The 26,171-nt window shown below is 42.3% G+C and overlaps 1 protein-coding gene across 4 annotated transcripts; it reads right to left on the bottom strand.

The window, feature by feature from the left end:
* Positions 1–325: 325 nt before the first annotated feature.
* Positions 326–26,171, bottom strand: LOC123276768 (zinc finger protein 527-like). 4 transcript variants are annotated; one of them, XM_070484315.1, is made up of 5 exons: positions 25,077–26,171; positions 6,530–6,607; positions 6,091–6,217; positions 5,404–5,517; positions 326–2,474 (listed from the first exon to the last, which is right to left on the bottom strand). In XM_070484315.1, the coding sequence occupies exons 2-5, from the start codon at positions 6,557–6,559 to the stop codon at positions 2,383–2,385; spliced, it is 363 nt and encodes a 120-aa protein (XP_070340416.1). In that variant the 5' UTR covers positions 6,560–6,607; positions 25,077–26,171; the 3' UTR covers positions 326–2,382. The 4 variants fall into 4 exon arrangements, 2 of the variants coding, with proteins under 2 accessions (XP_070340416.1, XP_070340417.1); XM_070484316.1 differs by lacking the exon at positions 25,077–26,171 and adding an exon at positions 14,496–14,720; XR_011494131.1 differs by lacking the exons at positions 326–2,474; positions 5,404–5,517; positions 6,091–6,217; positions 6,530–6,607 and adding exons at positions 18,231–19,220; positions 20,628–20,706 and having other exon boundaries at positions 25,077–25,184.

The following is a 26,171-nucleotide window of genomic DNA, read 5'->3' as shown; positions in this document are numbered from 1 at the left end:
CACTACCCATGTCACAGGTGCTCGTAGACAATGAGAGTATATGTGTAGCTCTGAGAACATCGCCTGGCACAGCACGGGACACTGAATGCCAGCCCTCCAACTTACACACATTTCATAGGTTTCCTTTTCATGCTGTTTGACGCTGTCTCCAAACTGCTCTTCCATCAGCTTCCATGAGAACAAATGTGAATGGTGGGGAAGGCAAGTGTTGGCCCCTGCCCCATGGAACTGTCACACACAGGTGAATACATGACCAAAAGAGCCAATTAGGAGCAAAAGGCCAAAACACAAAAACAGACACTAAAATGCGTGTGTCACACAAAATAAAGCCACAACTCTCACACTTTTTATTTTTGACAAAATCTTTGAATTTTTTGACTGCTGCTTTTAAGTTTTGAGGAATTCATCTTAAAAGATCCACAGGACTAAACACAGAATCTCCCCATTTGCAGAACTGAAGTCAAAAACAGAACACATGATAAGAACTCCTGTTAAGAGTGTCTATTAAGTAGATTGAGGTTTGGGACACTGATGACAATTCCTGGAGCTCTGTCCTTGATGGGAATGTAAGAACATTTTCAAAGAGTCTCATGGGGACACAGGACACACGTATATGAAACCACAGATACATCAAACCATGGACAAAATACAATGTTAGATCTAATTCCTTCTGGTTTCGCCTCTTCACAGCATGTGCTTCACAATGCAGCGGCAGCCTGGCCACAAAGCAAACCGTGTTCTCTGGGTCACTCAACTGCCGCTGAAACTGACTCAAAATAAGGGCTAAAACCTTCTCTTGGATCAGGTTATGTGATAGATCATCATATAAAATTGATTGACATTCCTCCAAAAATTTTAAAAGAAATATTAACTGAATTCTCATATTTTTAAATTAGCAAAATCCATTCTTAAAACCGTTAATTTGGTTTCTGCAGTTTTCCCCAACTTTACTATATTCAGAATATATTCCCTAAATTGCAAAAAGAAACGATGAACCCAATTTAAACTTCAACTTAAATGTAACATGTATTATAGTCTTAAGATTTTCCATAGGAGCAAAGGTTGTTTCAATTTCTGGCAAGTTAAATGTTCCTCTTGGTGTTCCTCATATTGATCACAATTCATGTGAATACCTGGTAAATGCCTTGGCTCTTTTCAGTTCTCTTCTTATTTACTTTATTCGTAAGAGTTATCTCCTGAGTAAACCATCTGATGATCTGATGGTTGGCAGAACCCTTTGCTGAGAAAGGGTTTTCACACCAACCATGTGTTCATACCACTACGGTATAGACAGTGTAACATATGAACGCCAAGAGAAAAATGTCCCATGTTACTGCATTTCTTTCTTGGTATTGTGTTTTTCCTCACATCTGCTGTGTTTTAGCTTCTTGCTGTGATCACACTTGGGTTGGCCGGTGTGAAATAAGACCAGAGTTTTAACAGGCGGCTTCCCTGAGTCCCACATTTACTGCACTGAAAAGCTTTCTCTCCAGGTGGATCCTCTGATGGTTGGTATAGTCTGTGCCAAGATGAAAGGTTTTGTCACACTCATTGCACGCACAGGGTTTCTCTCCACCGTGTGACTTATAATTGAATGCATTCCCACACTCAACCTTTATATAGGGCTTCTGCGTGGTAGGAATTCTCTGATGCTTAACTACGTGAGCAGACTGCTTAAACGATTTTCCACAGTCACCACATTTAAGTAACTTCTCCCCTGAATGTATTTTTTCATGTTGAGTAAGAATTGAGTTCTGATTAAAAGCTTTTCCACATTCATTACACACAAAAGCCTTCTCTCCAGGGTGAATTCTCATGTGATTTGTAAGGTGTGATTTCTTTCGGCATGATTTTCCATACTCTTTTGTTTTTCTTTTAGGAAGATTAGCCCTGAGCTAACATCTGCTGCCAATCCTCCTCTTTTTGCTGAGGAAGACTGGCCCTGAGCTAACATCCATGCCCATCTTCCTCTACTTTATTTGTGGGACGCCTACCACAGCATGGCATGCCAAGTGCTGCCATGTCTGCACCCGGGATCCGAAGCAGCGAACCCCGGGCTGCTGAAGGGGAACATGAGAACTTAACCACTGCGCCACCGCGTCGGCCCCTCCACACTCTTTACATACATATGATTTCTTTGTGCTGTGCATTTTTGGATGTTTTCTGGAAGATGAAGTTCCACATTTAAAATTCTCACAGAGTATTTCTTTTCCCAGAATGCTGAAAATTTTTTCACATTTCCTGTTTTTATAGACTCTTTCTGTGGTGGAGATTTTCCTGTGCATGGCCTTCACCTTGCTGGAAGCTGTGCTTAGGAAAGGGGATTTTCCTTTTTCCTCTCTTATGCGCAAGCTCTGCCGTCTTTCTAACCAGCTCCTAGTGTCATGGATTCTCCAAACGACTCGTGCACATCTGCTGCTGCACAAACATCACATCTGAAGTACTTGTCTCCCTCTTGATCTTGATTTTATGGTCTGACAGCAAACGGAAAGTGCAAGTGTCATTAAGGCTTGGGCTAGGTGGGTAAAGAACACAGTTTTGAGCAGGAGAGGATAATCCTCATGGCTTAATACAGGATAACGGACGTATATAGGATAGTTATTATTAATTGGGAGAAATGGCATGGTGTGATGACCCCCGTCATTCTTACACTGTCACTTGTTATCCAAGGAACCTAGAGGAAGAGATGATGTCAGCTAGCTCACAGGAGAATTGTGAAGAGGGAATGTGGCCATCGATGTCAAACCACTCAGCAGAGTACACAGCACCGTGTCGGTTACATGTCTGTTGTAAGCGGGAGCAGGATGCTTATCCACTCAAAAGGTTTCATCGCTCCAGGAAGGGCCCAAAGTGCCGTGTGTGCGATGGGAATAGCAGAGCACATAAGAAAACAGTCAGTTTTTGAGAAGCTCATAATGTCCTAAACGAGAATGGACGGACGTATGTGAAATGAGAGATGAGTGCGTGGGATTCAGTAAACAAAGTGCGGAAAGACGTTCAAAGTCAGAACGTGATCAGACTGGAGTACGGTGCGCCTGGAAGGCGCTCTTGAAGAAAGAGTCTTAAAGCAAGTTAGTATGGATCAGTAGATTTTATACAGGAGGTCAGAGTCGGTAGTAAGAACGGCATTAAGTCAAAACTTGGGAAGGACCGAACTGGGGAAAGCATTGGGTTAAGACATCAACTCACAGGGAGAACCAAGGAAGAGCTAGTGATTAGCAGCAAGAGACGGGAGAGGTAATCCTTAGGGCCACCGAGTTATTTAGAATTTGCCTGAGAATCAATAGATAGGTAGGCCTAGGGCAGGGTTTTGACTAGAGAAAGAACAGTAAGATAGGAGTTTTAATTACGGCCCTGGACAGATGACAGAGTCAGGCTACAGAGAAAAGAGGAGGTTTCAGCAAAGTTTTTAACAATCTAAGTTCAGCCGTGCCTGGAATATCACCCCGAATTCCAGTGACATACGCCCATTTCAACTATGACTTCTGGATTTATCCCTCACCATCAGAAAGCGATACTAGACTGGATGTTTCTGGTTGGCCCACAACCTTGTGCCAAGATCGTGCACCACACTCCACCAGCTCTTCTCTAGTACCCACACTCCTATCAGCCTCTCCCGGAGTCAGGCCTGCCTTACATGACTAACTGCCCTCTGGAACTGTGGCTTCTTTATTTAGATTTTAAAACTTACGCTAAAGGTAAAGGTAGTTATTTCCATTACTCCTTAATTCTCTCTGCCCCACACCAGCTACCTAATAAGTCCTATGCTTGGACTATGCTAATATGCGTTGGATCCTAGGGGACACAGTGACACCTTCTAAAAATTCCCAATCCAGGTGTGAGGCCAATACAGCCTAACTAGAGCAACAGAGAACAACCCGGTTGGAAAATGTGACAGCATCATTAGTACTTGGTAATTATCTGGATATAGGTGTCCAAGGTCATTTAGGAGCCATTAAATCAAAGTTGTAAGCCTAAAGGACAAGAAAAGCAGAAATGCCACAGATAGTAAGGAGAATTTGATGATGACGATGGCAACGTAAACTTTTTATGGAGGATAACAGTATTATTATTAATATATAACTTTATATTTTTATTATATGTAATATTAGTGTGTTATGTTGTGGACTTTGCAAATGATCACATTTAATAATCACATAACCACTTTGTGAGGCAAAATATAATCTTCCTGGGGAGAGAGGGCCTGGCACACAGGACATCTCCATGAAATTGAGCCTGTCATCTTTAGTTTGAAGGTAGTGCTTGTGGTGACGTCCCCTGCTCCCAGCTCTGCCCGATCCTCCACGGTCCCTCCATTATTACTTTTATAGTTTGTTTATAAAAACTATAAGCTTTGAACACACAGCCACGGATTCAAATCTCAGCTGGGCAACTTATTATCTTGAAATGTTCAGCAAATTACTTCAATTGTCTGGACCTCTGTTGCCTCATATGTAAAATAAGAATGTTAATGCCTGCTTTGCAGGGCAGTTGTGAAGATTAAATAAAAAGATACATGTAAAGGGGCCAGCTGGGTGGCATAGCGGTTAAGTTTGCACACTCCCCTTTGGCAGCCCAGGGTTCACAGGTTCAGATCCTGGGCCCAGACCTAGCACCACTTGTCAAGCCACGTGGTGACGGTGTCCCACATAAAATAGAGCAAGACTGGCACAGATGTTAGCTCAGCAACAGTCTTCCTCAAGCAAAAAAAGGAAGATTGGCAACAGATATTGGCTCAGGGTCAATCTTACCCACACACACAAAAAAAAGTGCATGTAAAAAGCACCTCATGTGATGGTTACACAACAAAGTGAATGTATTTGATGCCACTGACCTAAATGGTTAAAATGGCACATTATATATTGCATATATTTTACCACAATAAAAAAAGCACCTTATAGTTTCTAATAACTCCTTGGGATTATTATTATTATACTGCTTATGTACTATTTCATGATTTTCTCAAGTCGTCTGTAAACTCATCAAGAGAAGTGCTTCTGCGTTGCTGCTGTATATTCCAGGGCACCCATCACCCTTGAACCCCTAGCAAATGCTCAGATATACTTGTTTGGTGGCAGGTATGAGCTGATATACCCGCAACAGGCCTAATGGGTTGTTATGGGCATCACGACTCCCATTTTACAGATGAGAAAATAACGACAGGGAAGTTTAACAGTAATAACAAGATCATCTCTGAGGGTCCCTGGGAAGGATCAGGAGGAGCTGGCACTAAGGATCAGTGTGGGGACACCCTAATAGGACAGAAAGGGAGCTCACTGCCCCCTCCACCCCCCGCATCCTTGGCAGTCAGGTCTCCCCAGGATTTCAAAGCAGCCACCAGCTCCTTCCCAGGTGGGCTCTTCCTTCCTCTGTGGCGGCATCCTTCAGATCCCCCTCACTCACCCGTGTTGACAGGTATCAGGAACTCTTCATGCTTGGCTCTGTGCGGAGGCACGGCCCTGGGTTCTTCTCCTCGTTCCAGCTTAGAGGTCAGAGCAATTTTGGAGATTGGAAACCCTGCCCATGAGGAAGGAGAAAGGAGGTGCTCTGTGCTAGTTTGCGAAGGGGCCCCAGCCTTTATCCCTTTGTGGAAAGAAAGGACGTTTTAAGACAAGAAACGAAGGCTTGGCAAGTAGACTGTTTTACCTCAGAAGGACAATTAGATAATTTTCTTTCTCTTGTATAAAGAAAACTCCAGAAGTTTTACTGGAGACACAGATATTAGTCCCCAGCCTGAAAGAAAAAGTGCAGTTACCCAAGGGAACGAGAAAAAAAGCTGGAAAGAGAGGACTCAGCCGTGGTAAAAGAAACTCCTGTTTCTAAAAACAGGGCAGCGACTCTTAGGAATCTCCACGTCTTAAGGGAAATACGGTCTCTAACTCCGTCCCGGGTTCAGTTGGACAGGAATTCTCTCATCCGTCAGGAAATATCAAGGCCCCCCCCAAACTATTGTTATTTTAAGATTGCTATGTCCTGTCTCATTCCCAAAGAGGATTTGAGGCAGATCCAGTAGTACAGGAGGAAGGAAAGAAATCACAAATATGGATCTTCAGTTGGGGCAGGGAATTAGGGAGAAGCAGCGGTCCTTACCCAGCCAGAGGCAGTTCCGGTGATCCTCCGGCGACACGTCTCTACAGAGCTCCTTCTGGGCAGGATTCAGACAGTCCCACTCTTCCCGGGAGAAACGTACAGCCACATCCTCACGTGTTAATGCATCCTGAAAGGATACATTCTATTATTCCAGTTCCTGACCCCACTGTGTAGGCCCAGGATGAGGGGCGAAGCTGGCTGAAGCAGAACAGAGGCTGGAGGGCGCCAGCGTCACTGTGTCCATGTGGGATTTAGGTGACAGACAGGGCTCATAGTGGGGAATATCTTTCAATAGCTGGGCCTCAGCTCACAGGGACCGGGAGCTGGAGGAAAGGCAGGGGGCTCTGATGGCAAATTATTGGACAAACCAGCCAGAGGCTGAGGAAATGCCATCCACAGTAATGGGGCTTTAGAAGGCATGGAGAGGACTGAGACCCACCTCTAGCTTTTCTGACAGGACAGGAGCCATATTGGGGGTCCTGGTCTTTTCTCGGGCACTGGGAGGTATCGAGTAGAGCTGAGAAGGAAAAAGCAACCGTGAGCGCCATCCTCAAACTAAAGATAACAACAGCTAAGTTTTATGGAGCATTCCGGTGTGCCAGACCCTCCTGAGAATCAACGAGAAGCCCAGGAGCCCTCACATCCACAGCGCGCTTCCTGGCCCCAGGCCCCAGCCTATCTGCCACTCAGCTGTAAAATCATCTTAAGCTAACGTGCTGTAGCTTAATCTCGAAAGACCACGCAAATATCTAGGGTTTAGGTTTCAGATGGGGTTGTTGGGGTCTTCAACCATCCATAAGCAGAAAGAGAACGAGCGACGGCTAACAGAAACGTTGCCATGAGAGCCACTTAAGGCCATGTCTTTTTTTCCCTCATCCGCCTCTTCGCACCAACACCAGAGGAGCCCAGGGAAGAGGGACGGGGAGGCAGTTAGAGAACAGCCTGAACATACTCCAAGCTGAGCTGAGAGAGAACTTTGAATCGGATATGCGTGAAGAATTTGGGGTTTGGTTTGGTTTTGTTTAGTCATGGCATAGAGAGAAGGGAGACAGGGTAGACCGAGGAGTTTGATCTGTAACCGACTGTGAACGATCCGTTGCGCTAACTCACCACCTGTGGACCAGCCAAGTATTCTTGAACGAGGACTAAATCTTAAAAATCGGCATAACAGTGTTGATAATGCTGTTGTGGTTAGGCTTGAAAGAGAGACCTTATCTTTTAAAGCTACGCACTGAAGTATTTGCAGATGAAATATGATGTCTTGGATTTGCTTGAAAATAATATAGAGGTGGAGAGAGGATAAGGGAGGACTGGCCAAGGGCTGGTGTGTGTTGGGGCTGGATGATGGGCATGTGGGGTTATCATACTATTCTGCCTACCTTCATGGATGTTTGAAATTCTCCATATTAAGAGGTTTGAATAAAAACCTAAAAGTTATTTAAAAAACTATTTTGATAACTAAAAATGGCTGAAACAACCTCAGTGTTAAAGTTCAACCCGATAGGGCAATAAACATACACAGAAATACACATACACACAAGTGTGTGAAGATATAAATATTTCCGGTGGACGGGGTTAAACACAAATAGGTTTATACTATGCATGGCGTTCTGTAATTTGAGTTTTTCCCGCCTTATGTTTTGGGTGTTTTTGTGTATTGGTACTTTCAAGTTTATTGCATTCCTTTTCAACAGCTCAGAGTATTTTGATATACGAATTTACTGTAATTTTATCAGTTCCCCATTGATGGACACTTAGATTGCTTCTAGAGTTTTCCAATAACAAACAAAAATGCAATGGACAGCCATGTGTATACATCTTTGCATTCTTCAGCAAGTACACCTGATGGGCGATACCTGGAGGCTGAATCGTTGAGTAAATGAACAGGAGCAACAGTCAACACTCCTGCCGACAGTGCCGTATTTTGCCTGCTTCGTTATGCACACGTCTGCATCCATCAAATTAAAAAATGTAGACACAGGAGCATAAAACACACTTTTTACAGCTTGCTTTCTTCACGAGAAAATCTTTCCATGTGTGAACACATTAAGGATGTTTTCTTGAGATAAAGGAAGAACTGAATCTGAAGGCTGAAAGAGCTCACTACGTTCTTGAGAAAAAAAATAGTGATTAGGACCAAGACACATCTAGAATAAAAAAGAACGCATGTTTTCCACTTCTGGAAGACAGACCCTTATATTGGCAAATTTGTCTAATAGAGTCACAGATAGACAGAACAGTCCCAACCAGGGTAGAGAGTGACTAATATCAAAGATGAAAATTTCCTGGAATTGAAGATGGACCAAGTCTTCAAATAGAAAGGGCCAACCAAGTACTGAGCAAGATGGAGGAGAGGAGAAAGGTGGGCAGGAGGGGTGGGATCAGCCCCACATCTAGGTACATTTTAGTACAGATTCCACATCTAGGCACATTATACAGATTATGAACTCCAAGAATACAGATTTTAAAACCTAAAATGAAATCAGGAAGAAAAAATTGTTACCAACTCTGGTGTTTTTCAACACCACTAAGCAATTAACTCATTTCTGACACTATCTACCTGGAGATAGCAGCAGAACCCACAGGCTAGGGGCTCAGTCCCACAAGACTGCCCCCCTCCAAAACCACACGCTTCAGGTGCCAATCCCAAATCCAGGTTGTCACCTGCCCTTCTGACTCACTGGCTATTGATAGGAGCTTCCCACGGCCCACTCCATGGGTTCGATTAATTTGCTACAGCAGCTCAGGGAACTCACAGAAACATTTTACTTCTTAGATACCAGTTTAGGACAAAAGGATCAACTCAGGAACAGCCAGCTGGAAAAGATACATGGGGCAGGTTATAGGGAGGGGCGAGGAACTTCCAGGCTGTCTCCCAGCTGGCCACTCTATTCTCACCTCCACGTGTTGCCTGAACCCTGTCCTCTCGGATTTTTATGGAGGCTTCATTACATAGGCATGATTGATTAAGTCATTGGCCATTGGTGATGGAACTCAATCTCCAGCCCCTCTCCTCTCCCGGAGGTTGTGGGGAGGGGCTAAAAGTTCCATCCTTCTAATGAAGGTTGGTTCCCCTGGTAACCAGCCCCATCCTTAGGTTGTCTAGGGATCCACCAAGTGTCACCTCATTAACATACACTCAGCTGTGTATAAGGGGTCCTTATGAATGACAAGAGACACTCCTGTCACTCAGAAATATCCAAGGGTTTTAGGAGCTCTGTGCCATACCAAATATATTTCCTATCGACCACTCCAACAAAAAATCGAGCTGACATCATACTTCTCGTTTGCAATCCTGGCGCTAGATGACAACAAAGCATGTCTTTGGAGTTCTGTGGAAAAATTAGAATTGAGAATTTTATAAACAGTCTAATTTATCTTTCAAATACCAGCCTTCTTTCTCCCTCAAAAAGTGGGAAGGGGTGAATAAACAAGGATGGCAGAATGTTGCTAATTGTTGGCTCATGGTACATGTTGGTTCATTAGTACTCTTGTCTTTTTCATGCCTGTTTGAAATTCCCATAGAACAATGTTTTTAAAAAAAAGAAGCATTTTACCAAGTCAGTACTAAAAGTTATAATTCAAATGTAAAAGCAAATTATCTTAAAATGTTAAGATTCTGAAATCTTTCACCCACAATGGGCTACTTGAAGATGTACACAAGCAAAACAAAAAATAAATCCAAGAAGGGCTGCACGGTGGCGCAGCGGTTAAGTTCGTGTGCTCCACTTCGCGGCCTGGGGTTCGCCTGTTCAGATCCTAGGCGTGGACATAAGCACCACTTGTCAAGCTATGTTGTGGCAGGCGTCCCGCATATAAAGTAGAGGAAGATGGGCATGGCTGTTAGCTCAGGGCCAGTCTTCCTCAGCAAAAAGAGGAGGATTGGCAGTGGATGTTAGCTCAGAGCTAATCTTCCTCAAAAAAAAAAACAAAAATCTGAGAGAGAAGGTGACATGATATATAGGAAACAATGATGAGTAAACAAACCAGCATAATACATAGTGAAGTCTGAATGATTATTGATAATTGGTCTGTGAAGTTTAATAAAATTGTTTTAAATGATTCCTAAGAAATCAAAGGCACATAAAAATAGTATAAACTTAAAATTCCAGATAACAGTAAGACAAGGGAGGTAGCTGGGGGAGAAAGGAGTAAGGAGATGCAATGGAAGTATGAGAATGTCTACCCTTCTCTGACACTGGGAGGGGTGAAATAGTGGGGAATATAGTTAATTCTTTACATTAATAGAAAAATGAGTTCAAATAAGAAAACAATTTAAAGCTCCAAATAAGCCAAAAAAGAAGACATGAATAAAAAAAGTTTTTGAAAAATAAAAGCAATGAGGATTTGCCCTACTAAATACCAAATATTCTTTAAAGCTGCATTAATAAATGTGTGGGATTAGAGTACAAATAGGCAGAGAGATCAATGGGAAGAACAGAGGAACTCCAAACAGACCCAGGGTGTAGAGAAAGGTTTTGATAAAGGTGGTATTTCAAAAAATGATGTAGGGGGGCCGGCTCCGTGGCCGAGTGGTTAAGTTCGCGCACTCTGCTGCAGCGGCCCAGGGTTCGGATCCTGGGCGTGGACATGGCACCGCTCGTCAGGCCATGTTGAGGTGGCGTCCCACATCCCACAACTAGAAGGAACTGCAACTAAGATATACAACTATGCACTGAGGTGGGGGAGGTTTGGGAAATAAAGCAGAAAAAAAAAAAAAAAAAGATTGGCAACAGTTGTTAGCCCAGGTGCCAATCCTTAAAAAAAAAAAAAGGAAGATTGGCAACAGTTGTTAGCCCAGGTGCCAATCTTTAAAAAAACAGAAAAATGACGTAGGAAAAACTGGCTATCTGGCTGAGAGGAAAAAAAGATCAACACCTCGCATCATATAGAAAATAAATTCCAGATGCATTGAAGATCCTAAGGTTAAAAAAGATACTTAAGAAAATATTCGAGAATATTTTTGTAATGTTTGATAGGAAAGGCCTTCCTAAACAAGATGTCACACCTAGTAGCTATTCAAACAAACAAACAGAGTCGGCCGGATAAAAAATTAAAAATTTCTATATGACAAATGGCACTATTAACAAAATTAAAAGATAAACAACAGACTGGTAGAAAAATCCTCTCAGCAGTAGGGGAAGGAAAGTATTTTTCCCTCTACTCTGCTAGGTTCTGTGGCTGAGACCCCCCAGAAATAAAAGACAGATTAACAAGAGAGAAATAGACACAAGTTTAACAACATGTATATGTCCTGTGCGCATGGGAGAGACCCAGGAAAACTGAGCAAAACTTCCAGAGTTTTAAGCACCTTAAACACCATCTTCAGCTAAAAATGAAAGGTGCTGGGGCGAGGTCACCAGGAAGCAGGTAAACAAGGGTGAGGTTTGTCATGCAGACATCAGTCGGGGCGTCTCCACTGATGAAGGGGCTTCTGGAGGTTCTGAGGCAGCCTTTTCCTGGTGCGCAGAGGGAGGCAACCCCACAAACGGAGATTTCCCTTATAAATGTGAGTTTCCCTCACAAAAGGGTGAATCCTACTCTGTTTTTAGAGCTTCTCCTATGTTTCTTTTTTCTCAAAAATAATCAGTTCAAAATAATCCTTATGCCAAAGAGGCAAATATATTTTGGGGTGGCACATTCTGCCACCCTTCATAGCCCGTATAAAATATAAAGGATTAATATAAACTTCTAATGTCTAGAAGCTCCTAGAAACCAATTTAAAAAAGATAAACAAGCGAATAGAAAAATGGGTAATCTAATTCTCTTTATCTAGAGATGATCAAGGAGTGGTCATGTGACCGAATTTTAGCCACTGACATGGAAGCAGCAGTCTACAGGATGGTGCTTCAGGAAAGCCTTTGTTTTCTGTGCTAAAAGGGGCAAAGCCAGCTGATGCACGCTTTCTGCTCCTTTCTCCTTCCTGCTTGGAATGTAGATGTGCTGTGTAGGGGTGCAGCAGCCATTTTAGGACCATGAGGTGACAAAAAATGACAATGAGCATGAACATGCCAAGGATGGTGGGAAAAAAAACAAATCTGGGGCCCTTATGGCGTTGCCAGACACCTCGGTCAGCTCTGGACTACCTATCTCGGGACTTCAGGTTTGGGGAGGCCAATAAACCACAGCGAGAATTTCTGTTACTCATAGCTGAATGCATGCGGAACTGAAACATTCTGCCTTCCCTCTTGTTCCAGCCCTCTCTGTTTACCTCAGCAGCAGAAGGCTACTGGGTTTTGTTTATTGATCTACTATCAGGAAACCTCACGGAACCCTCTTCTTCACTCTAATAATTGATCTTTCGGATTTTTTGTCTAGACATCATATCTATGGAGATAACTGCAAATAATGGCAATTTATTTCTCCCTTTCAAATCTCTTAACTTTTTGTCTCTTTTCGTTTCTTGTGTCTGTTAGGACCACCAGTACAATGTTGAACAGAAGCCACCCTAGTGGGCATCCTCTTATTTCCCCTTTAAATGGGGTGATTCTGACGTTTTACCGTGACTATATTTAAGTATTTGATCGATCCTTTTTACCGAATTAAGGAATTCATCTCTAATCTTAATTTGCTAAGTGTTTTTATCATGAGTTTAAACATTTTTATGCACACACACACTCTTGCTGGCTTTGATTTGCAAATAGTTTGTTTAGCACTTTCCCACGTCTATGCTTTTAAGTGAGATGGGCCCATAATTTTCCGTCTCTTACTGTCCTTTTACGAGTTGAGTAGCTGTTGTTGGTTTTACCTATTGCTGTTCAGAGGTTCAGTGGCGCTACCTCATAAAACCACGTGGGGCTGATGAGTTTAGTTTCATTAATCTTCAGTCTTCTAATAATCGGTGTACATTCAAAGCATAAAATTTGCTGTAAGTACCATTTTGGCTATATATCACAAGTTTTAATATGCATGATTTTCATTGTCATTCGGTTCTAAATAATTCTGAGACTCCGTTATGATTTCCTTTTAGTCCAAAAAGCATTTGGAGATGTCCTGTTAAAATTCCAAACTGAAGGTTTTGTGCGGGAGTAGAGTAATTAAAAAAATTGTCTTGGGGCCAGTCCCCTGGCGTGGTGGTGAAGCTCGTGTGCTCTGCTTCCATGGCCTGGAGTTTGAAGCTTTGGATCCTTGGTGCAGACCTAAGCACCACTCAGCAAGCCACGCTGCGGTGACATCCCACATAGAATAGAGGAAGACTGGCACAGATGTTAGCTCAGTGACAATCTTCCTCAAGCAAAAAGAGGAAGATTGGCGTCAGATGTTAGGTCAAGGTCACACTTCCTTACACCCCCCAAACGTTTTTTATATCTAATTGTATTGCATTGTCCTCAGGGAAATAACCCGTAAGATATCAACCCTTAAGTGCATTCCATGTGTGCTTGAAAAATGTCTCCTTGTCTCATTGTTGGGTTATTTACAGGTCCATTAGATTAAGTGTCTTAAGTTGTGCTGTAAAAATCATCTAATTTATTACTAAGTTTGTCTGTTTATCAATTGTTGAGAAAAGTATAAAATATCTCACTATGGTTGTGAATTTGTCCATTTCTCCTAGTTGGAACAATTTTTTTCTGCTTATCTTTTGAGGCTATACTGTTAGATACAGACAGCTTCCAAACTGTTATATTTTCCCGATGAATTGACCCTCTTAAAATTATGACCTACCCCTCTGTATCTTTGATATAGCTTGTTATCATATGGTTAGTTTTGCCAGATAGTAATATAGCTGCACCAGCTTTCTTTTGCTTAGTAATTACCTGTATACATATTTTTTGCACCCCTTTACTTTTCAAGCTTACTGGACAATCATGTTGGTGTGTCTCTTGTAAACAATATATAGCTGCACTTTAAAAAAAATCACCATCTTTGAAAGTGCACATTATAGTCTGTCTTAAAATTCACTTGAGATTTCTAGTAGATTGTCATACCTCAGTTATACAATTCTGTTACTCAGTTAGAGTGCTTACTGATGCGTTGGGATTTATTTCTACCACCTGCACTCCAGCTGCCCTATTGCCTTCCCCTGTTTAGTCTTTCTCGATAGCACTGCTCCTCATATACATAGTAGATATTTTATTAATTTCCTTTGTTTATCGTCTGCCTCCTGTCTCTCGAGTGTAACCTCATGAGGGCAGGGATTGTCTTCTGTTTGTTCACGTTATCTCCCCAATGCCAAGAATAGGACCTGGTACACAGTGGTCAGGCCATAAGTATTTGTGGAATAAATGAATGGAAATGAATTATATTTGTAACCAAAAGTCTCCTGCCCAGGCCACAGGGCAGGACTAGATGGTTTTACAAAAATGTTTTACCAAACCTTCAGAACAGATAATCCACATTACTATCTAAAGAAGGGAAAGCAACTCAATTCAATTTTTAAAGATGGTTTGACTAAATAAGAAACAAACCAGCGCCGGCCCAGTGGTGCAGCGGTTAAATTCGCACGTTCTGCTTTGGTGGCCCAGGGTTCCCCGGCTGGGATCCCAGATGTGGACATGGCACCGCTCATCAAGCCATGCTGTAGCAGGCGTCCCACATATAAAGTAGAGGAAGCTGGGCGCAGATGTTAGCTCAGGGACAGTCTTCCTCAGCAAACAGAGGAGGATTGGCAGCAGATGTTAGCTCAGGGCTATCTTCCTCAAACAAAAAAGGAAAAGAAAAAGAAAAAAACCATTCTCACTTATGAACATGGATGCTAAAATCCTAAACATCAATATGACAACTTTATTAGTATAATAAAATATATCATAAAATTTTATCACTGGAATGGAAGGATCTTTAAACATTAAACAAATCTATAAATGTAATATACTATATTAACAGGTTAAATGAGAAAAGTCATATGATCATTTCAATAGATGCAGAAAAGCGTTAGCAACTTGAAACATGCATGATAAAAATTCTCAAAAATCCCAATAAAGTGGATCTATCAAAACAGAAAGCACACATCATATTTACCTGTGAGATTTTAGAAGAAATCCCATTAAAGTCACGAACAAGACAAGGATGCTTAAGATGATTTCTATTTATCTAACAGTTTGACAATAAACTGCAGGTCCTAACTTATGCAAGAAGAAAAAGAAAGTCACAAGAACTGGAAAAGAAAAGATAAAAAACCACCTTGTTGAAAGACAATATGGGGGACTGCCCGGCGGTGTAGTGGTTAAGTTTTCGTGCTCTGCTTCAGCAGACTGGGGTTCACAGGTTTGGATCCATAGACCTACACCAATTGTCAAGCCATGTTGTAGCTGTAACCCACGTACAAAATACAGGGAGATTGGTACCGATGTTAGTTCAGTGACAATCTTTCTCAAGCAAGAGGAGGAAGATTGGCAACAGATGTTAGCTCAGGGCCAACCTTCCTCCCAAAAAGAAAACCAAACAGTATGTATTATCTACCTGAAAATCTTAAGAAAATTATTAGAAATAATAAAAGCTCAGCAAGTTGCTGGATACAAAATCAACATACAAATCAATAACATTCTTTTCTATTATAATAACCAACTAAGATTTAATAGGAATGAAAAGATCTCATTCACAATAAACACTGCAAAGTGACAAGACCTTGTGTAGAGATATGTAAGTATGAGGAATTATAAAATATTATTGAAGGACAAAGAAAGAAGACCTGAATAAATGGAGAAATAAACCATAGTAAGGAATGGAAGGACAAAACATGGCAGAGATATCCATTCTCCCAAACTTCCTGTATAAATTCATTGTAAATGTTGCATCACCCACAGAGGCAAATGGACCCTCCTCGCCCCATACAAAATTTGGTTCTAATGTCGAGACTGATGACTCCACACACACACCAAGGAGTATGAAATCGTTTATCAGTTACACAACTGGGGGGCTCCAGGGAGTGGAAGGCAGCCCTCACAAGCAGATTGAGAGAGCAGGGAAAGGAGACGGGGCTGGGTTTTTGATCATTGTTGGGGCTGGCTGGGAGTTCCTGCTCTTCCATGAGCCCCGCTGCTCCGAATCTCCTGCTGACAGCGGAGGACACCTGCTTTCTTACCAGCTTGCTTAGAGGTGGGGCATGGGGAAAGAGAGGGGGTAGCTTGAAAGCTGTCCGCAAACATCAAAAGATGGAGTCAGGCTGCTCGTTATGCATTAAAATTTCAAAACTTGGTTAGGACTTTGCTTTTCTTTTTAGCTGGTGTAACTTGACAAGTTGATCCTAAAATTCATAAATGTGAAACAGCAAAAGTCTAAAAAGTTTAGAAAAAAATATAGGAAAATAACAAGTAACTTTGGGGTGGGAAGTATTCCAAAAATACAAAAAGGGGCACATTGAAAAGGAAAATACTGATGAAATTTAACGTCTGAGGTTAACCCCTTAAGTTTAATATCTGCCTTTACCCTCTGTTTCACAAAAGTATCGCCTGAAAACACGGGGAGCCACAGCAAACAAGGTAAAATACAGACCGAGGGGAGGGGTCACAGAGGTCCTTCAGAAGGAGTGAGTGGGACATGAGGTGCGTTCACGGGATTCAGGTGACAATCTACGGCAAACACGGGGAGATGTTTGCAACACACACAGCTGATGAAAGGCTGGTTTCCAGAATCGCGCTGAATTGTGAAAATACATCCAGCCTGGAAGCTAAGGCCCAACTCAGCCTTTTATTAGAATTGAATAATTCCCATTTGGCTCTTCATTTTGTCACCCATAAAACAAGGGGATTGGGTTATAGGATTGCTGAAGATCTTCTATCTTGAAATTCCAATAAATAGCCAATTCATGAGATTATCATATTTACAAGAATATTGATCCTCATCATGTATTATGATTGCAGGCAGACCTAGAGTCACGTTACACAGGAGCCACCTATGAGCTGGGAGACTGTCTGCAAGACAATTACCCTTCTGGTGACTGTTTCTTCATTGATAAAACAAAGAAACTAATAATAACACTGTTGTTGAGGAAAAAATTAAATCATGTACGTAAAGTGTTTAGCACAGTGCCTGGCACCTATTAAGAGCTCAGAAGATGTTAGTTGTCATTATCATCACTATTATTAAAATAAGAATTGTTTCCACTTGAGTAAATGTAAAATTGGTACTCTGTGACATTTATTCACTAGGGTTCCATCTTATTTTTTAAGGAGTCTTAAAGTGAAACAAGAGGAATCATCAACAAATTATTTATTGCCCACTCTCCACTTTGGAAACATAGAGATATGAATGAGTTATTTTCTAAGTTCTAGGCACTGCTCAGAATTTATATTTTGTTTGTAAATCCCCCTCAAATGTTAAGTATTGGCCCTGATGTAAGAAAGAAAATCAAATTTCTTTCTTTTTTTTTTTTGAGGAAGATTAGCCCTGAGCTAACTACTGCCAGTCCTCCTCTTTTTGCTGAGGAAGACTGGCCCTGAGCTAACATCCATGCCCATCTTCCTCTACTTGATATCCGGGACGCCTACCACAGCATGGCTTGCCGGGCGCTGCCATGTCTGCACCCGGGATCCGAACCGGCAAACCCCGTGCCTCCGAGAAGCGGAACATGTCAACTTAATCGCTGGGCCACCAGACTGGCCCCAGAAAATTAAATTTCTGATTCTCTTTCCCTTTACAATATCCTCAATAAGATAATGAGAATATTACTTTGTTTTTGTATTTTTATTAAGTGACTTTTTCCAGACTATATGAAGACTTTCTATGTATCAACCTAGTGGTAAAATAGGCAAGTAGATAAGCAATTAAAAGAACTCTGAATGACTAAAAACATGTCAAAAGATGCTCAATTTCAAGAAAAGGTAGGAAAATACAAATTAAGACAATGGTATTCCATTTTACAACCATCTGAAATAATTTGTTGTCAGCAATGCCAAGCGGTTTAAGGGGTAACCTGGGACTCCTCAAGAGAACAATTTGGCATCATCCAAGAGGACTGAAGATGATGCTCATGTGCTGTGCCAGCAACTGCACTGCTCAGGATCGGAGAAGCGCAGGGTTCTCACAGAGTATACAGTCATATTTGCTTCAACACTGTTTGTGATAGGAAAAAAAGGGGGAAACATCCTACATGTCCATCAATAAAATAATCATACAATGGGCTGTTATCTTGCAGTTAAATCGCACTAGAGCTTATCTATCAGCATGGTTTAAAAAACAATAATAACTGAAAAAAGCAAGCTGTGGAGTGTGGTATGATATCATTTATTGCCAATTTAAAAATCTTCAAAACAAAATGATGTAGATTGTGTGTAAATATACATTTAGCAAAAGTGCAAAATGATACATGGAAATGAGAAACACAGAATTCATAATGGTTAGCACTGGAGACAGAAACAGGTTCAAGGGAAACAAGGTGCAAGGGTTTACAGGGGAGGGTTTCTAAACACAGAAATTTTATTTCTTACAAAACGGAGGGGGAGGGGTAGAAAGAGAATCTGAAGCAAATAGAGCGTAATTTAAAGATCTGGAAGAAAAACAGGTGGTGGGCACATTTATTTCAAGCATACAGATAAGAAGAGAATAATACATTTCATAATATTTTAATAAATGAAGACACAAAAAGTCAATAAAAATAGTGCACATTTTTTCTAATTTTGTATGAGGAAGGCTTTTCTAAGAACAAAACACTGGTGAAGGAGTGTAAATTGGCTCAGTATTTTGGAAGGCAATATGGTGACACAAAAAGTGCACACTATGCCGCCGACGAAATGAATATGCAAACACCGGTTGCTGTGTAGTCTCTCGAGTTTCTCGAGCTCTTTATTTTTATAGCCTCTAAACAAAGCTGGCATTTTGCCAAAGCAAGGAGTCAACGACTTAAGCCTGCGCAAGCGTCCCACAATAATGACCTTTCCCCTACATATCTGTTTCTAACAGGTTCCCTCATAATGTTTCAAACTCCCAAGGCCCCAGGCTTGTCCTTGTGAGGAACTGATAAAACATCCTTGTTTGCAAGCAATGTTTTCCCTGGGGCCTTGTGAGTTCACAAGGCAGAACATTCTGTTTGCAGAAAAGTCCAGCCAGTCTTGTGGATGCCTCGCGTGCAAGCGCAACCACATTTCATGCCAGGTCTCCTTCATCTCTCCCTCTTTTGTTAGCATTTTGACGGACAGCATGCGCAACGGTCTTAACGATACTTTTTAGTTGTTGTCGCTTTCTCCAGCGCCGGAAGACTACATAGAGAAGCAAGCATAAAATCAATATTAGCACCAGATTCCCTAAAGAAGTAGACAGTAGCGTATTTACATGCCCCAAGGGATTCAAACGGTTTAACCCCTCCTGCAGTCCCTTTAGTATGTCATCCCCCGTCAATTTAGGCAATTCTTTACTGAAAGTGTCTGCAATAGATAGTTCGAGTTGCATTATCTCTGCAGTTAAATTTTGATGACCCCGTAAAGAGCACTTAATCTTTTCCCATCCTTCTGACATGTTAAAATGCAGTGGGGTGACACACATTTGTGTAGAATTCCAATCACATTTCAATATACTGCGGGTAGCAAGAACTGTCAGTTGATCCCCTAACCAAGATACAGTATGTTGCAAGTTAATTACATCGGTAGCTAATTGAGCATGTAAGTCCTTTTGCTGTTGCCATAAGGCATGAGAGTCTTTGTGCCATTCCCTGACAAAGTCCGCAGTTTGTATCTCTTGCTGCAGTGCCAGGCTGGCCACAGCGGCCGTCGCAGTAACGGATGCAACCGCAAGGATAGTCGCGACGATCAATCCTACTAATCGATGAGATCGATGTAGTACAACTTGAAGGGCATCATACAGATGTGAAACAGCAATAGAGTCAGACCAAGGACGTGTCAGATTAACAGGCATCCAAAGCTCGGAACGAGCTTTTACAATTATTACAGATTTATTGGTATCTTCGATTGTCTCCCACCAAGTTTTATTTACACATTGAGTAAAGACACAATCAGCAGTACAATTTACATATCCCTCTGTAACACTTAACATAATTTTCCCTGATAATAAGGAATAGGGAAATTTGACACAAGCCGTTGCAGTGTAGGTGTTATTCTTATGTAGGTGAACCTGAAAAGGTCCGGAACTTTGAGACACATTTAAGGTAAAATTACCAGTCCATACAGTCAAATGTCCAGACACCGCCCACAATTTCCATATATCTCCCTGAATTTGAGGATAAGGAGGATGTTGTAAAAGTGGGGGAACAAGAGCGAAATGCTGCATAGTCACAGTCTTATTTCCATAACCATTTAAAGTTCCATTGTGGCAATGCCACTTTAAGGTATGTTTCGACCATTTCTCTACTCACATCCCCCTTTTTTAGTTTTGTGAGATATTCACGCAAGGTCCTATTAGCACGTTCAATGATCGCTTGACCTTGGCTATTATAAGGAATACCAAAAATGTGCTGAATGTGATATTTTTGAAAAAATTTATGGAGTTTAAGAGACTGATAAGCAGGCGCATTATCAGTCTTTATCTGTAAAGGTATTCCCATGATTGCAAAACAAGCGAGTAAATGTGTAATAACTGCATCAGCTTTTTCCGAAGATAAGGCCGATGCCCATTGAAAATGAGAGTAGGTGTCAATAGTGTGGTGAACATACTTTAATCGTCCGAAAAAGGGAACAATAAGAACATCCATCTGCCAGACTTCATTCACTTGACGGCCTCGAGGGTTGACACCTGGAGGAAGAAGGGTCAAAGAGAAAGGGGCACAAGAGGGGCATGTACGGATTATGTCACGAGCCTGGTGATGAGTAATAGAATGTTTGGAAAGAAGTCCTTGAACATTAGTATGATGAAGAGCGTGTTCGTGTTCCGCCGCCTGGAGAGGGAACAGTAAGGTGTCTATTAAGCGATTGCCCTCAGCAACAGGGCCAGGTAAGGTAGAATGAGCTCAAACATGACAAATGTACACTGGGTCATGTCGCTGTAGTAGTAACTGTTGGGCCCGTAAGAAAAGTTTATCTATAGAAGATCTAGAAAACAAAGGGAGATCAACGTCTGGAAGTATGGAGCAGGATAAGGTAGCATAACGAGAATCAGAAACAATATTAAGAGGGACGGTATTAAATTCTTGTAAGGCTAAAGTTATGGCCCAAAGTTCAGCGAGTTGGACTGAAGAAAAGGAGTGAGGCAACACCTTGTATTGTTGGTCTGTCCAATATCCCTCAGATGTCTTGTTAGCATCAATAAAAGCAGTAATACCTGAAACGGGCGTGTGAGAAATAACATTAGTAATGACAACAGATGTCTGTCGAAGAAAATCGAAAAGTTTAGAGTGAGGATAATGATTGGATAGCTTTCCAGGATAATCTGCTAAAGCTAGTTGCCATTCTTCATTGAATTGAAAACCTTTTGAGACTTGAGCATTAGTTAATTGAGTAGTAATTTCTTGGGGCTCTTGGCCAGTCAATTGAAGGACTCGTGTTCCACCTTTTGCAATGAGAAGAGCTATTTTATCAATATATGTTTGTAACTTCTTGTTGGTCTGATTGGAGAGGGAGAGCCATTCTAAAATGGCTACGTCCTGGGATATTACTCCAGTAGGAGAGTGAGGCGTTTGGAAAAGAATTAATTGAACAGACTTTTGTGGATTTAAGTAGGAAAGAAACCCTTGGGAGATACGCTGTTCTACATATGAGAGCTCCTTTGCAGCTTGAGGGGACAATTGTCTGGGACCATTAAGCGCCCTATCTCCTTCTAAGGTGCCAAATAAATGACATAATCGATAAGTCGGGATGCCAATGGAGGGCCTAAGCCAATTAATATCTCCGAGTAACTTTTGAAAATCATTAAGTGTTTTTAGATGATCTCTTCGAATTTGAATTTTTTGGGGTCTAATCTGAGTGGATTCAAGAGTCGATCCTAGATAAGAATAAGGAAATTCCTCTTGGATCTTTTCAGGCGCAACCTGTAATCCAAAGGCTTTTAAGGCCTCCAGAACCTTGTGATAAAATGGAGCCTTTTGTTCCCTATTAGGGGCAGCAAGGAGTAAATCATCCATGTAGTGATATAAGATAAATTGAGGAAACAACTGTCTCACAGGAGTCAAGGCCCGCGCCACAAACTCTTGGCATAAGGTCGGACTATTAATCATGCCTTGAGGGAGATCGGTCCATTGATAACGTTCAACTGGCTGTTGATGATTATAGGTAGGTACAGTGAAAGCAAATTTGGCCTTATCCTGTGGCTGTAAAGGGATTGTCAAAAAGCAATCTTTTAGGTCTATTACAGTAATAGACCAAGTCTGAGGAATCATGGCGGGGGAAGGCAAGCCAAGTTGTAATCCGCCCATGGGTTCAATACATTTGTTAACCTCTCTTAGATCGACCAAGAGCTTCCACTTTCCAGATTTCTTTTTGATTACAAACACAGGAGAATTCCATGGGGAAGTGGAAGTTTCGATATGGCCAGCAGTTAATTGTTCTGCCACTAACGATCTTAAGGCCTCGAGCTTTATCATAGGAAGAGGCCACTGCTCAATCCATTTAGGAGTAGTTGTAAGCCATTTAAGAGGAAGTGCTTGAGGGGGTTGAGCAGTGGCTATTAGTTTTCCAGAGGGAAAGATAAGGATACTCCTAGTTTAGTTAAAATATCTCTTCCCCAGATGTTAATGGGTATATTAACCACATAAAATGTTATAAATATCTCTTTTCCCTCATTTATGTGGCAAGACAAGGGCTGGGCACTTTGCCATACTTCAGAGGCCGTACCGATCCCTGACAACATCAAAGAACATCTCTGTTTTTTCCAGTCGGCTGGCCATTGAAGTAAAGATATAACAGATACATCGGCCCCGGTGTCAATTAGGCCTTCAAAAGATTTTTGATTTATAGTCAAGGTTAAAGATGGACGGGAATCATTGATGAACATTTCCCAATATATTCCTTTGCCTGTACTGCCGAAACCCCCTGTCCTTTCTTTGTCCATCGCAGGAAAAGAAATATATGGAAGTAGCAAGAGTTGAGCTATCCGTTCTCCTGCCAATAATGAAGTAACTTTGGAAACTTAGGCAACAATGCAAATCTCTCCCCTATAATCAGGATCAATCACTCCCGGAAAAACAGTTATTCCTCAAAGGGCAGCGCTACTCCGACCTAAGAGGAGTGCAAAAGTGCCCTGAGGTAAGGGACCAAAACCACTGGTCTGTAATTTACATGGGCCACTTCCTGGGGAGAGTGTTACATTCTCAGCAACAGGCAGATCAGCGGCGGCACTGCCATGGGTGGCAGCCTTTAAATCTGAAATTACTAAGTGACAACCATATGAGGGGATTTTTGCAAAGTTGGAGACGATGGGAGAGTCGTTGGCCCCTGGGTCCTCGGTATTGTTGCTGGGCCCCAAGGACTGAGGCCCACTGGGAAGTTTCCCGGACGGGGTTTTGGGAGAGGATTTCCATCTTTATCGGTGCGGGATTGACATTCGTTAGTCCAATGTCTTCCCTTTCCACAGCGTTTGCAAAGACCTGGTGGCTGTGGTTTTGGGACATTAAGGAGACCAGGAGGTCCCCCTTTTTGTCAGTTGCGCTGTCGACAGTCCTTGCGAAAATGTCCTGGCTTCCCACAATTGAAGCAAGTGCCCTGTCGCTGAGGTTTCAAGGCAGTAGCCATAGCAGTAGCAAAAACAGAGGCCTGATGTTCAACTCCTCCCACACCTGCACATGCCCTAAAGTATTCAGCAATGCTAGCCCCCTGACCACGCAACGGATCAAGAACGCGCTTACATTCAGGATTGGCATTTTCATATGCCAAGGTCTCTAGCAAGAGCCTCCCAACCTGATCGGTACCAACAGCTCTCTCAACAGCAATCCTTAATCGCGCCAAAAAATCAGTATAAGGCTCTGTAGCACCCTGCATAGTCTTAACAAAAGAGGGCTGTGATTGTCCACTCGGGACTACACGCCTCCATGCTCTTAAAAATACCTGATGAACCTGTTGTAAATCTTGATCAGTGTATTGAGCTTGAGCTGCTAAAGAGCTAAATGCAGCTTCCCCCATTAGCTTATCCTCCAAGGGCCCCGGGGGATTTTGGGTCTGATTAATGCGAGCTTGCTTCCTTGCTTCTTCCTCCCACCAACTTCACAACTGTAGCCATTGCGACCCTTCAAGAACAGCCTGTCCTATTGCCTCCCAGTCTATGGGCAGGAGCAATTTGGCCATCCCCACATTTTCCATCATTGCCAAGACAAAGGGAGACTGGGGTCCATATTGGGATACTGCCAATTTTAAATCCTTAAAAAATTTATATTCCATTGGCGTATAATGGACATTAATCATTCCGGGCTGACCGGGCTGTCGGGTAATAGGGAAAAGAAAAGGAGAGTCTATAAATCCACCAGGCGGCGCAGGGAGATCCTCCTCGCCATCATAAAACATCGTGGCTGGAAATGTAAAACGGCGATTTTCCCGACCCACATCCACATGCTTTGTCTTGGCAACTGGGTACAAGGAGGCATAAAGAGGAGCAGTGGGTGTACACCGTTGGCTTTTCTTCCCTTGAGTCTTTTGTAGTAATTTAGAAAACGTTTCAGCCATTTTGGAAATCAATTTATCTTCTTCCTCCTCGTCACTATCCTCCTCAGAATCTGAGCTAGACTTAGAAATCCCATCAGGAGGCTCCGGTGGAGAGGGAGGGAAAGATCCCTCCTTTTTATCTTTTTCTTCCACCGGAACGTCCTCATAATGAGCCTCACTACGAAGGAATTAACCTCACTATCTGTTTCAAAAATTTCAAGCGCCTGAGTAACGGCGCTACAGAGAATCCAGAGTTTAAGAGACATAACGTTTCCCCGCTGATGTTGCTTCCGCAACTCCTTTTGAACTTGCTTCCACTCCCCCAAATTTAACTGAACCTTTGTCTGATGACGGAACCAATAACAGTGGCATTCAACATGCCGAAATAATTCATTTAAGCGCCGAGAGGACGCTTCTACCCCGACGGACTCAAGGAGTCCCTTTATAAGGTCTAAATATTGTGACCTGAGAGAATTAGAATTCCCCATGACTTACTTATTCCCGAAAGTCCCCCTTTGCTTTTCCCGGGGTGCTTACCCTTTCGGTTTCGTCGAGCCCCACGTTGGGCGCCAGATGCCGCCGACGAAATGAATATGCAAACACCGGTTGCTGTGTAGTCTCGAGTTTCTCGAGCTCTTTATTTTTATAGCCTCTAAAAAGCCAGCATTTTGCCAAAGCAAGGAGTCAGCGACTTAAGCCTGCGCAAGCGTCCCACGATAATGAGCTTTCCCCTACATATCTGTTTCTAACAGGTTCCCTCATAATGTTTCAAACTCCCAAGGCCCCAGGCTTGTTCCTTGTGAGGAACTGATAAAACATCCTTGTTTGCAAGCAATGTTTTCCCTGGGGCCTTGTGAGTTCACAAGGCAGAACATTCTGTTTGCAGATAAGTCCAGCCAGCTTTGTGAGATGCCTTGCGTGCAAGCGCAACCACATTTCATGCCAGGTCTCCTTTACACTACGTTAGAACAATTCCACATCTAGGAATTTGTTGTATGGAAATGCTTCCATAAGTCTGCAAAGAAACCTGTGCAAAAATGCCCTTCGTAATCACACAGAATTGGACAAAATCCAAATGTTAACCATGAGATGAAAGGTTAAATAAACCAGGTAATGGTTAGAATGAAGTTTGATTCCTATGTACAGTATTGATCGATATGGGAGAAGGTCCAAGGTACAATTAGACTTTAAAAGTGCAAAGTCCAAAACAGCATATATACCATAACCCCATTTTTGTTAAAAAAAAAATGTATTTATATATGCTTGGAAAAGTCTTTAAGGATCACTTGGCATCAAATATTAAGTGTGAGCTTATAAGGGGCGTTTATTTTGCAGGTTACATTTCTCTACTACTCTAGTTTTTAAAAACAGCGTGCATCAAGTTAGCTTATCGGAATAACTCATTGAGATACAGATCTTAAGTAAGCAGACCAACACTGTATTAGGGGTCAACTTGTGTAACCATCAAGAGCACTGAAGCATGCAGCGGTCCCCAGAAGGCTTGAGATCCAGCCCCAGCGCGGCCAACCCTGCCTTTAGGGCCTGCGTGCGTTATAGGCTGGATCCGGCTCCTCCGGAATCTTGAGGGTTAAGCGGCTCAGCCGCAAGGAAAGCGCACGGCCCAGCGGGAGC

The sequence above is a fragment of the Equus asinus genome, chromosome 14, assembly GCF_041296235.1.
Source record: "Equus asinus isolate D_3611 breed Donkey chromosome 14, EquAss-T2T_v2, whole genome shotgun sequence".
Taxonomy (NCBI): domain Eukaryota; kingdom Metazoa; phylum Chordata; class Mammalia; order Perissodactyla; family Equidae; genus Equus; species Equus asinus.
Note: the sequence above shows the minus strand (reverse complement) of the source record. Positions and strands in the feature narration are given on the sequence as shown.